At 39.5% G+C, this 12,811-nt stretch overlaps 1 protein-coding gene across 1 annotated transcript; it reads right to left on the bottom strand.

The window, feature by feature from the left end:
• Positions 1-6,783: 6,783 nt before the first annotated feature.
• Positions 6,784-8,583, bottom strand: LOC113724423 (polyphenol oxidase I, chloroplastic-like). The gene has a single exon (XM_027247329.2). The coding sequence runs from the start codon at positions 8,581-8,583 to the stop codon at positions 6,784-6,786; it is 1,800 nt and encodes a 599-aa protein (XP_027103130.2).
• Between the last annotated feature and the right edge of the window lie 4,228 nt (positions 8,584-12,811).

The following is a 12,811-nucleotide window of genomic DNA, read 5'->3' as shown; positions in this document are numbered from 1 at the left end:
ATGCAATTTCAAATGATTGAAGGTATAAGGGAACGAAAGGAGAATGAATGAATGAATGAATGAACAAATGAATGAACGAATGGCTCCTTGTGAGCACGTATCCTTTTAATGAAGGTGTTTATTGCTTTCTTTTGCATTTGAATTTTTGGTAACATGTAATGAATGCATTGAACTTCTTGTTGCCTATGTGTTCGGAACCTCACTGAACTTATAGGTCACCCCTTTAGTTTGTTTTCCTTAACAGGGGAAGGCGAGCAAGGACGAGAGCCGGTATAGACTAGCTGGGTCTAGCCCTTGGTTTTCTTTTGTCATGGTTCTCGCCCAAGTGCTTGGCACGGGCTGGTTGTATGGTGATTTGAGAACCTCTGTATATTTGACGGTTGTACTTCTTCTTGAGATATTATTGTATATACGTTTTGTTTTAAGTTGGATCGTGGTTAGATATTCTTATGGTTGCTTGAAGTGATCAACTGAGTCCCGGCGAGAGCTAGGCAGGCAGTTCGCCGAACCCTTTGGTTCGCCTTAGGAGAAAGTGGGGCTGTCACAGTTGGTATCAGAGCCTGCTTCGCGTGGTCTCTGCGCGGAGTGAGTTTGGACTGAGTGATGAATAGGTATGAAGGATTAAGTGCTCGTTCGAGCATAACCTATGAGTTGTGAACGTTATTGGTCTTAAATTTTCTTGTGGAATCTGAGGACCATAGATAGGTACGTCTGGGAGGAATTCCGATTGTAGATGGTTTACTCTTAGGACTGGCCAGCTCGAGAGGTGAATTATTTTATTTCGGATTCTCGTACCCGAGTACTCCAGAGTTGAGGTAGTGCTAAGTATTTGAGACTTGTATTGTGGGAACATGAACAGGCTTTGTTCGACTGGAATGAGTACAAGAGGTTAAGGGATATCTGGTGTGAATAGTAAGTGACGTGAGGGACCGGACGGGGTTACCTTAGCTAAGATTGGGACGATACATCATCTCCTCATTTGATTCGTCAATATATTCTTATTACATGACGTTAATTGGTGTACTTGAGCATATGAATATTTGCCTGACTTGATACGTACTTGTGTAATTGATCATCTATTTTCTTGATATGTGGAGTGCTATGTGCATATATGTTTACTTGTGTACTTGGTGCCTCAATTTTGGTTACTTTTGAGTCACCTTATTGCATTTATTCATTAAACCACTTTTGGAAAAAAAAAGAGGGAAGGAAAAAAATATGGACGGGAGACGTAGTCAGGGACGTGGAACTAAACGGACCCCAGAACCTAGAGCAGAAAGGGAAACGTCCGCCGAACAAGAACAAGGACCGAGAGTTGCAACCGGAGACCAAATGGCGATGGCAATGCAACAAATGACGGATATCTTGGCAAGATTAGTAGATCAACAAGGTCAAATACCCGTAAATCAACCCTGGAACCCTGAGACGGGTGAGGATAAGGTTCTGGAACGGTTTCAGAAGTTTGCACCTCCAAAATTCGCTGGAGGGCCTGATCCGGACATCGCTGAACAATGGCTAGAGGCCATGGTAAATATATTCACAGCTTTCAATTATACTGAACAGAGGCAGGTGAACTTCACAGTGTTTCAATTTGAGGGACCGGCTCGGGCATGGTGGAATGTAATTAGAACAAAGTGGGAAAGAGAACAGACTGTCTGGACATGGGCGAATTTTGTAAGAGAATTTAACGAGAAATACCTTCCACCCTTAGTTCAAGAAAGGAGGGAGGACGAATTTATTGGACTACGCCAAGGGACCTTAAGTGTGGCTGAATACGAAACGAAATTCACCAAACTATCCAAGTTTGCTTCAGAATTAGTAGCCACGGAACCGAGAAGAGTGAGACGGTTTATACAAGGACTAAATTTGGACATCCAAGAGGCGTTGGCAGCAGCGCAAGTGAATACATTTATGGAGGCCTTGAGAAGGCTCAACGAATCGAGAATGCAAAGGCACAAGTAAAAGCCTCCCAAACACGAAAAAGAGGTGTAGCTGGTAGTATGAGTGAGGAACCAAGTGAATCGACAGTCCCTTCCAAAACGCAGAAAACAAATCTTTTGTCCTACCCACCATGGACAATAGGGGCGGTAGATAAAAGGTCTACTAAAGTGAGCCAAATCGGACTGGGAAATTTCTCAAGAAAGCCAAAAGATGGCTTCTCACCTGACTTGTGGCTATTGCGGAAAGGCCAATCATACCGAGAACGATTGTTGGCGGAAAGGGCGGAAGTGCTTGATTTGTGGGAGTGGTGAGCACCAAGTTAGCAACTGTCCAAGGAGACAGTCACGCGGAGGTAGTATTCCGCAACTGGAGAGAGCTAAAACAAAACAAACAAATGAAAGAGGGAACCGAACTAGTGGGCCAGCAAAAGCTTCTGCGTTAGGCACCCAAACAGTTCCGGACTCGTCTGAGGCAAATGAAGGTAAAAATTTCGAGGACGAAATTTCTTTAAGGGGGAGAGAGTGTGAGGACCCGCACTATTCTTAATTGCACGTTTTCTGCATTTTCTTTATTAGAAAATTTTTCTAGATCAATTTTATGAGTAAATATAGTTTTTAAATGATTTTTCTAGTATCGGTTAGTTTTTGAGAAATTAAGAGCGTATATCGGACGTGGGACCCAGTAGTGCGCAAAATTCGGAAAATTTCGGCCAGTTAGGTTAAGTTTTGGATACTGGGTTTAATTTATCGGGTGTTATGAGATATTTAGAGGTACCAAATGGATAGGTGTGAGAAAGACAAAAAAAAGTTAGGCATGACATTAATGAGAGGGACAAGTGTCATGAAACCATTGGATGGGGACTTTGACTAACTTTTCTTAACTTTACTAAACATCCATTTTGACCAAATGTTTCTTCATTTTTCACCTTGTTGGCTGAAATTTTGAGGAGAGAAAAGAGAGGAAATCCTTCATCTTGTACTTCAATCCCTTACTCCAATCTTGATTTCTAACCATTAAAAGTGAAGATTACTCCATCAAAGTTACTTATTAAGGAGGATTAAAGCTTCTAGTGGAGTTGTTTTGGAAGAAAAATTCCTAAGTCATCACCTTTCTTGATATTTGAAGGTATCATGTCTAGCCATCCTTCCTTTGTTCTTGATTATGTTAAATTAATGACTTGTGATAGCTAAAGAGATGTTTTAGTGGAAAATTTCTGACTTGAATGCAAAAATTTCCAGTTAGGGTTTCATTTCCTCAATTCTGCCCGTTTCTGTTTGACCAGGTTAGAGGCGGAATTGGCCTTAGTACAAAACACGAAAGTTGTAGAGAATGATGTTTTATAGTTACCTGTAAATTTTCAGCTCAATCTGAGCTCGGTAGCCTATGAAAAGATCGAAATACCCCTGCTACCCTGTTTCTATCCGAGAATAGTAATCAGCTTTGGTAATTGGGTAGTTTGACTGGGAATACTACCGATTTGGTTGTCGATGTCTTCTTAAGAATTATAGCCTTGTATCTTAGCTTTCAAATGGCTTTGGAATCACTTGAATTGGAGTTGTATATGCTGAGATAATTTGGAAATACCCAGACTGGTCTAGGTAGGAGTTCAGCGAACAGGGTTGTCTTTTCACCCAATCTGACCGTGACTTTTCACCATGATCCTTACCGAATTAGACATTTTCCAAAACATGAACATTGTAGCCAATGATATAAACTAGTAGCCTACAAAATTTCAGCTCGATCCGACCACTGTAGCATATGAAATGATCGAAATACCCTTGACTGTCCATGAAACCTGTTTCGCGCCCAGAATTCTGTTTTTGTGTAGTTTTCCATTTCTGATCATGAAAATGCATGATTTAGCCATGGAGGTCTTCATAATAAATGTAGGGTTGTGTTTTATCTTCGAAACACCATAAGATACACTTCAATCGGACTTCGGTAGCCTCAATTATTGCTGTTTAACAATTGTGCGGTTAGCCAACCTGTTTGTGAGATTCTGGTTTCATATATGTCAATTTTGACCTAGTTTCACTACAAACTGGACTGAGTGGCCTTCTTCAACATTGTAGCCCTATCTGTTAGCTTCAAAACGGTGTGTCTTGCACCTTCATCCGATAATCGTAGCGCCAATGGTGCCAAAACCGTAAAATGGTGTCAAAAACTGTTTTTATCCGGAAATGTTTCTAGTTTGATTTTTGTATTTATTTTTGTATTTATATGACTTTAAGCCTAGTGAATGGATTTTGGACATGAGATTATTCTATATGAGATGTTGGGACTATTTTGAGGAAAATAATGAAGCCATTAATGGCTGGAAAATAGGTAAACACAAGGGACATGCCATCCGTTTATCTTCTTGTAATGTGAGCAAGTTAAAGTGATTTTACGAATGTATTTTGTGACGAATTGGACGTATTTACTGAAAACGTTACCGGCTCTTTCAAAAGGTGGCCGAGGGCTAAATTTCTATTTGAACCTGTATATTTCCGCTTGGCAAATAAAATGATCATTTTACCATTCTAAAATCTAATACCTCCTTGGGTGGAAATTCCAAACGTTTACTTACTGTTTACCAAAATATAGAGGTTGACCTAGGGTTCTCTCGGCCACAAGTGAATAACTTTTAAGTGAAGTTTTAAGAGTGAAAGTGAGATAGTTTTGCCACATTTATATGATTTTCATCTAAACATATAGTCTATTGATTTTGAGCTACATAAACGATTGCGGAAACAATACTTCTTAGCTTACCTTATTGGATTTCGATTTGTCGTTGGTTAAAGTGTTTTCTGCCGGAAATTTCATAACCTTTTTGAGTTTAGTTTCACGGTTGGTTTATGAACCCTAGTAATTCCCGTCCACGGATCCAAATGCTCTATTGACACTTTAAAAGTCATTTTATACGTTTACTCGCGAGTAGTCGGGTAATCCTTGATTTCATCCAAATCATGCTAGAGGGATTGTAATGTGTTTTTTTTTTGTTTACTTTTAGGTTTCATTGGTGATTGAGAAGTGGACGTTATTTTGCGTGTATAGGTGAGTGTTCCCTGTTTGATATGTTTCATGATTATATAGCTGGTATGAATGACTAATAACATGTTATATGCTTTCAATGATTGTTAAAACGAGCTTTCTAGGCAAGTGTGTACTTTATCGCACTCGGCCTAAATGATTGTGAAATTTTCAATGATTGAATGATTGGAATGTTATTTGTGCATGAATGTAAGCCTTTTGGTTGAACTGGCCACTGCCCCTTGTCACCGGTCGTCTCGAGCCAGAAGCGGATTCGGTCGGGCGATTAGGGACCTGGGTGAACGTTTGGTATGCTCGAGCATTACCTTGTATGTTGGTGGAGGTTGGTGGAGCCTGGTGAATGAATGAATGAATGAATGAACGAATGAATGAATGAGGGTTTTACTTATATACAAATGCAATTTCAAATGATTGAAGGTATAAGGGAACGAAAGGAGAATGAATGAATGAATGAATGAACGAATGAATGAACGAATGGCTCCTTGTGAGCACGTATCCTTTTAATGAAGGTGTTTATCGCTTTCTTTTGCATTTGAATTATTGGTAACATGTAATGAATGCATTGAACTTCTTGTTGCCTATGTGTTCGGAACCTCACTGAGCTTATAGCTCACCCCTTTAGTTTGTTTTCCTTAACAGGGGAAGGCGAGCAAGGACGAGAGCCGGTATAGACTAGCTGGGTCTAGCCCTTGGTTTTCTTTTGTCATGGTTCTCGCCCTAGTGCTTGGCACGGGTTAGTTGTATGGTGATTTGAGAACCTCTGTATATTTGACGGTTGTACTTCTTCTTGAGATATTATTGTATATACGTTTTGTTTTAAGTTGGATCGTGGTTAGATATTCTTATGGTTGCTTGAAGTGATCGACTGAGTCCCGGCGAGAGTTGGGCAGGCAGTCCGCCGAACCCTTTGGTTCGCCTTTGGGGAAAGTGGGGCTGTCACAAGGATCATTCATTCTCTAGAATCAATTTTCCTTTTTTCTCTAGGTAGTGGTGGTGGGTGGTGGCGTTTAAATTTTAAAATGGGTCTGTTTAACGGGTGTCCTATGCACTCGCTAAAATATATTTCCAGTATCATATTTTTTAAAATGTAAGATTAATTAGAAAAAGTAAATAAATACAAGGTAGTGTAGGTAAGATTAAATAGGAAGAGTATATAAATACAAAAGAGGGTAATAATTGTTAGTATGTATATGATAATTTAAGTGAATATTAGATATGTTAACATGTGTCCTATAGGCAGCCGTTACAAAACCCCCTTTTAAAATGTATCTAAAAAAAATTTAAATTCTAAAAATACTTCAAAATGCATTCCTAGTCTTGAACCTCCAAAAGAATTAGGAATGACAATGGATTGGCTATCCTTCAAAATCTCTCTTAATAAATCCTAATTTTTAACCTGCTTATCTAAATACTCTCTATGGGTGTCCTTTTAGCTTTTTCCACAGGATAGTTGAGAAATGCTTTGCCTGGCAAGGGGTACTTTCCATCTCTATCATAGTTAAGTTGCTTGAAATCTCACTCTTGGCAATGATTACTCGAGTGTAAAATTTGAGAACATCTCAAACTTACTAATTGGCTAAATTTAATGTAATACTGTTGCCATTCCCACAAAAAGGGGGGGGGGAGAGAGAGAGAGAAGCCCGATTGAAAGTCACTTGTAAAGGTTTTATTGAAAAGTTTGCAAGGACACCAGTTATCATTGTTGAAATTATTTGGTAAAACATCTTCTCAAAGTTTGTAGTTGATTACAATATTATTACACAAACACCCAATATTGTACATGTAGTATTTGCAATGCTATTAATGCATTTAAGATTTAGGAACAAAGGTAATCTCGATACCTCCTATGGTCACAGCACCTCTTCTGGGGACCAAAGTGACCAAAATGCTGTCAAAATCATCAGCTCCCAATTCCTCCAGCACCTCTGAAATCGCAAAACACTGGGAAGTGGTAGATTTCATGCTATGTCCATGCGCCAAACTGTTGAAGCTTCCTAGAGACTCAGCCTTGCACGGATTACTCTGACTGGTATCATCTTCGTTCACAAACACATCGAACACCACAGTTTCTCCTTTATCAAATTGGATTCCCTTAATCTTCAGCACCTCTTCTGCCTCTGCTTTCTCTTTTCCACTCCTTGACTTCTTAGGCCGCTCAACCACGAAGCTGACGGGTTTCTCTAATTGCATTGGCATCACTTCACTAGCCTTAGGTGCGGACTTTGTCGGGTTCAGGCCCCTTCTCCGCGCTTTTGGCTTACAATCTAACCAAGAAAGTGGCAAGTCAGGATAGGTATATCCAAGCTTGGCGAGATTTGTGGAATCTTTAACCGTCACTCTAACGGGTCTCGCCGCCTCGTTGAAGAAAATAAAAGAGGAATTTAACCAATCTGGGTCTTCAATATTTTTGCATTTCAAAACATTGTCATAAATGTACCACATTCTATCAACGTTGGCATGGTGAGCATAGAATATAGGGTCTCGGCCGGCTGCATATAAGACGCCCATGTCCTCGTTGTTAGGCTGGGAAGGGTCGCCAACCCAATCGTGCACACAATTGTGGGGTATATTTTCAATGGAGCCCGCTCCGGGATCGGGATCATTACCCCCCAAAAGTGGCTGTCCGAAAAAACACTCAGGCGTGGACGACTGAGTGATCATTTGAGTGTACATTGTGCAACAATTGTACTGGATTTGAATATTGGGGTCGATTGGCAAATCTGTGCCGTTGTAAGCTAAATCCACCACTTTAGGAGGCAAGTGTTTTGGGTTGCGGATGCAATCGTATAGGGACAATTTGCTGTCGTTAAACATGGATGGAATTTGCATGCCTGAAGAATCATCCCATTGCCAAAATGGCAAAGTAAACGTATCATCATCAAGCAAGTTTTTACAAATTCTTTCAAAGAAATAAAGGTACCATCTGTGCCACGGAAAAAAAAGCCATGAGCTATGAATCTCCAATTTTTTGTCTGGAAAGCCCAATTGAGGGTACCCTTCGTCACAATACACGCAATGGACGTTTGCCTGTTGGTAAAAATTACGAGGATCGCTCATAGAAAGGTTCTTCATTTTTGTAATGGCAGATGAATATTTTTTGACATAGTCATGGCTGACCGCGTGAGCCGGCATTCTTGTGTAGACTTCACTAGCAGAAGGTGTATAATCATTGTAACCCGCGGCGGAGGGAGGGCAGCAGTTGATAGGTATGCCATTTCGGGTCTCCGTGGCTTCGGTACAGTTGAAAATATCGGGTGAAACTGGCAGCGCAAGGCTTGATTGTTTGGTGCCGAGCGTGGTTGCAGCATATAACCCGCCGAGGCCAAGAAGGACATCCCTTCTTTCAAATTTCCCTGCTGAAGTTTTACCACATTTGGATTTGGATGAACTAATACTGTCATAAGTACTAGGGTTTTGATGATGGTCTGCCTTTTGGGCTTTACATGTGCTAGCTTCTGCATGGGATTTTTGGTTTGTTACACGAGTTGCCCGGAACGGGTGAGAAAAGAAGCCAGGGGAAGATGAGTAAATTAAAGGTTTTAAGGAGAAAGAGCTAACTGGGGTAGGATGGATAGGGTGAGTCAAGGAAGGAAGGGAAAAGAAAGCCATGGCTAGATTTGAAGTTTGGGTGCAGTTTGAGTAACTGGCCAGGTCCCTTGCGTCCTTTTATATAAGGTTTAATCGGTGTTTGCGTGAACAGATCATCTACATCCGTCCTTTTCTGTTTCTTGTACACATTTCCATGCACAAATATAATATGAATATAGCTTAGTCTAGTTTCTGAGATTTTTTTTTTCTCCGTGTGGCCAGATTCCAAAAATTTCATCCTTATCTAAGGACGTGATGTAAGAACAATTGCACCAAAAAAAGTGATGTAAGAATGATCCATAAAAATTTCATTTTACCGTGAAAGAAAGATCAGCAATGATGGCAATGATTGAAAAATCTGGATGCACAATGTCGGCAGGGTAATTAGCATCTACTGTAATATCATGTACAAACAAATGATAGAAGGAGGTTTCCTCTCGTCCGCTAGGGTTAGAAGCGAAGAAGATAACAAGTACGTGATACAATTTACCATAACCTTTTCCTTCATTTCTCAAAATTAACTACTGAGTCCAATGTTGTTGTATTCAGTAAAATCCTATTGGCACTAACAAAAGTTGGTGCGTCAACTTAGCCCTAACACCTATGCACTATTTTTCCCCACAAGAACGAGTTGCGTATTAAGGTTTTTTCGTAATCTCGTTTTATCTCATTTTTATTGATTTATCTCCTTAGTTACCACAAAACTACTTAAAATCCAAATTCAGGAAGTCAAACCGACCTTGTTTGGGCTACAAATGCTATACTTATATTAATTTGCTATTAATTAGTTTATGATACTTTGTCATTTGATCAAACTGATCCTTTAGACGAATTCATTTCTTTTGTGTCACCTCTAACATATTATCCACTATTAGAAGTTTTTGTTTTAGGCGTTCTAGATAATCTATCAATGATTTAAAATTTTTTACAATTTTGGGGTTTGTCAAGCTCAAACAGGAGGATCCTTGTGCACATTGGAGTAGGATAACCTTCAATTTTTTCCTTCAGTTTATAAATCTCACGAATTAAAAATAAAAAATAACATTCAAGTGGCATTTCAAGTTTTCTGATTCCTTCTGCGTCTTCAAACAAATCAAATCTCTCCTTATATTTCAGCCTTAATACTTATTGTTCATTTGTTTCAGCTCGAATAACGGATTGAAAGCTTTAAGGACTGCTGCGAGAATATTCTCCCATTTCGCTTTAAATACCATTCTTCCATGTGCATTTTTATGCGGTAAATGATTATGATATTGATGATAGCCTTCAACAAACATGACAGAGTCAGTCCAAGAAACGAGACTCCCTGGTTCATTATCAAACAGCTCTTTATCTGGAAATTTACGTTGTTTTCCTCCGTCATCTGTGCTAAGAGCCCAACTCCCCAGGAGGGGGGGGGGGGTGGGGGAGGAGGAGGGAAAAAGATATGAATTTAGATCCCATGCAAAAACATACATAAAACTCTGAAACTCTTCAAGTACAAAGGTAATTAATTGAACCCTAAATGCACACACAGATATCGAATAAAACACACATAAATAATAGTACTGCGAAACTCTTTAACTTCAACGGTAATTGAACCCCAAATGTACCTGCAGATATTGAATAACACAACACAAAATTCATTGGTATGAGATTGCTAGGATATTGGAGTAGTTAATTAAGACACACAATACAAAATATTAAGAAAAAGATGAACTAAATAACATTAAGAAGAAGACCACAAGGCTGTTGCCACAATTTTCTTTTCTTTCTTTTTTTGGTTGGTTTTTTTGACTGTTGCTCCAATGCAAAGATAAGGTTTTTGAAGGACCGAATCATGGTCAACCTTGGTTGTGGTATGCTAGAGACAAAGGGATTCTACCTAATTCTTCGGGATAGATGTTTCTTTTGTCCTATATTCTACCTAATTCTTCGGGATAGATGTTTATTTTGTTCTATAATCCTATAGGACAAATTTCCATTCCAAGTCTCCTTCAATCTTTCTCATGGCGAAGTCTTTGTGGAAAAGGATGGTGCATGTGAAACACGTTTCCACGTTATTCACGGGAAACGTTATTCACGTTTCCTTCAATGGTAGATTGCGAATTCCTGATCACCATGTTGGTGATCAGGAAGATCATGAATTCACAATATACTATTGTATATCGATTTGTTACAAGAAACGAATAGAAATCTAATAAATCAAGCCAAATCTAGCATTGACACTTCTTTTCTCCTAAGCAAATGCCATTTATGTAGCTTTTCCTACCTTACAAATGTTGCCAAAAATGTCTCAGATTATATTGACACTTAGTTTTTCCTCGTTCCGGAAGTATATTTCACAGTCTGAGCATGCTTCTTTTTTTTTTATGTTTTTCCTGCAATGTCAATTATTTCATTTCTTGCTATCATTTGTTTAGGATTTGAGAATCTATTCAAATCAGTTACACCACCAGGCATTTTTTTCCTGGAAGTACAGGACAGTTTATGAAGCCAGCATAGGAATCAGACCAGCAGAAAATCCATGATAAAGAGGAAAATATCCGCGAATGTGTCTAAAATTCAGAGGGTGAAAATACCTAAAATATAGAAATAAAGAAATAATATAATGATAGACTAGTGAGAGATACAAGAATATCACTTTTCCTTCATTACCATGATAGACTAGTGAGAGATACAAGAATATCACTTTTCCTTCATTACCATTTTAGGATTTTTCAACTGAATCGTTTATATGTAGGAATATCTTCCAGAATCACTTTTCCTTCATTACCATTTTAGAGGAAAAAGATCGAGAAGGAATTCATCTTCTCCTAGCAAGAAGTGTAAATGAATCTATCAGGAGTTTGAGGGTGGAAAATTGCACAAATATCCATTGCTTCGTTAGGTATATTTTGCAGTACAGATAGTTTAGCCATTCATTAACTTTTAATGCCATTGATTTCACTTTGTGGATCCCCAAGTTGGTGAAGTTCATATTTCCTCAGCGTCTAAGCGATCAATTGATTTCAAGCCTTCGCAAAGGCTGCAATTTTGCCTGGGAATTTGGTTTCTCTGAGAACAATGAAATTGCACATGTGAGTGCGCTGTCAATAAATGTGAGAGACATGGATGTCTTACTAAAGAGACGTAAACCTGATATAGCCTCAATTCAGTCCATGGAATCTGGATTGTCTTTTTTTTTTTTTTTTGGATAGGAAAGACTTGCATAAAATAAAAGGAAAGGTTACAACTTAGCAATGTATCTGGGGAAACAGACTCCCCTCAAATAATCAAACAAAATAGATCCTAAGCTGAGAGGACAGGAATCTAGAAGTGAAAAGGGACACAAAAGCTTTTCACCCAACTTTGCTAGTGCATCTGCTCTTCTGTTTGCCTCTCTGTAGTTGTGCTTTACTTGCACTTGCTGGAAATTAGAGAGAAGGTACCTGCAATCATTTAAGATAGGGGCAAGGTCATGACCTTCAGGAATTAAAGTGTTTAGCATATTAAGGACAACTTCACAGTCGCATTCAGCAATCAAACGTTGGATATTCAACGATCTTGCGATTTCGAATCCATCTCTGATGGCCCAACATTCTGCAATCAGATTGTTGGTGAGGCTGAGCTTTCGAATCGACCCTTTAATCCAAGTACCAAGATGGTTTCTTATCAGGGTCCCGCATCTACCAAGACCAGGATTGGGTGAGCAGGATCCATCAGAATTCAGTTTAAGCCATCCTCTAGGTGGTGGAGCCCATCCAATGAGGGCCTGGCTATTGGGTAGGGGAAGCGGAGAGCGGCTTGGACCAATAGCGACAAATTCAGCAGCCAGATTTAAAGCCTGAATGTGAGGGAATTTCCAAGCTCTAATGGGTTCGAATTATTGTTCCAGAGTACACAACAAGAGAAAGCAAGAATGACGTTCCAAGACGTAGGGGGAAAGGGAGGAATTTTTGCAGTTCTGAAGGAGCCAAATGTTAAAAGGTTTCCAAGGGTGGTGAAGGAAGGGAGGCTGGATTTTATCCCAGAACTCTAAGGCTCGGGGACATCCTCTTACCATATGTTCAACATCTTCTGAGAAATGGTTACAGAAAGGACAAGAGGTGTCAGGGATGATATGCTGGTCGAAGAGGTGTTGCTTGGTGGGAATTCTCTGTTGGGCTAACAACCTAAGAAAGTGTTTAATTTTTGTGGGAACATGCAGAGACCAGATCCATGAGAGATTTGACGCAGTTGGGTCTGGGTATTTTTGCAGAAAAGCCAGGGAGTAGGTAGATTTGAAGGA

This window comes from Coffea arabica, chromosome 2c (genome assembly GCF_036785885.1).
Source record: "Coffea arabica cultivar ET-39 chromosome 2c, Coffea Arabica ET-39 HiFi, whole genome shotgun sequence".
Taxonomy (NCBI): Eukaryota; Viridiplantae; Streptophyta; class Magnoliopsida; order Gentianales; family Rubiaceae; genus Coffea; species Coffea arabica.
The sequence above is the reverse complement of the archived record's forward strand: the minus strand, read 5'-3'. Positions and strand labels throughout refer to the sequence as shown.

What these genes read in the sequence shown, in the direction of transcription:
- LOC113724423 (XM_027247329.2), bottom strand. Translation starts at nt 8,583, where the DNA reads ATGGCTTTCTTTTCCCTTCCTTCCTTGACTCACCCTATCCATCCTACC.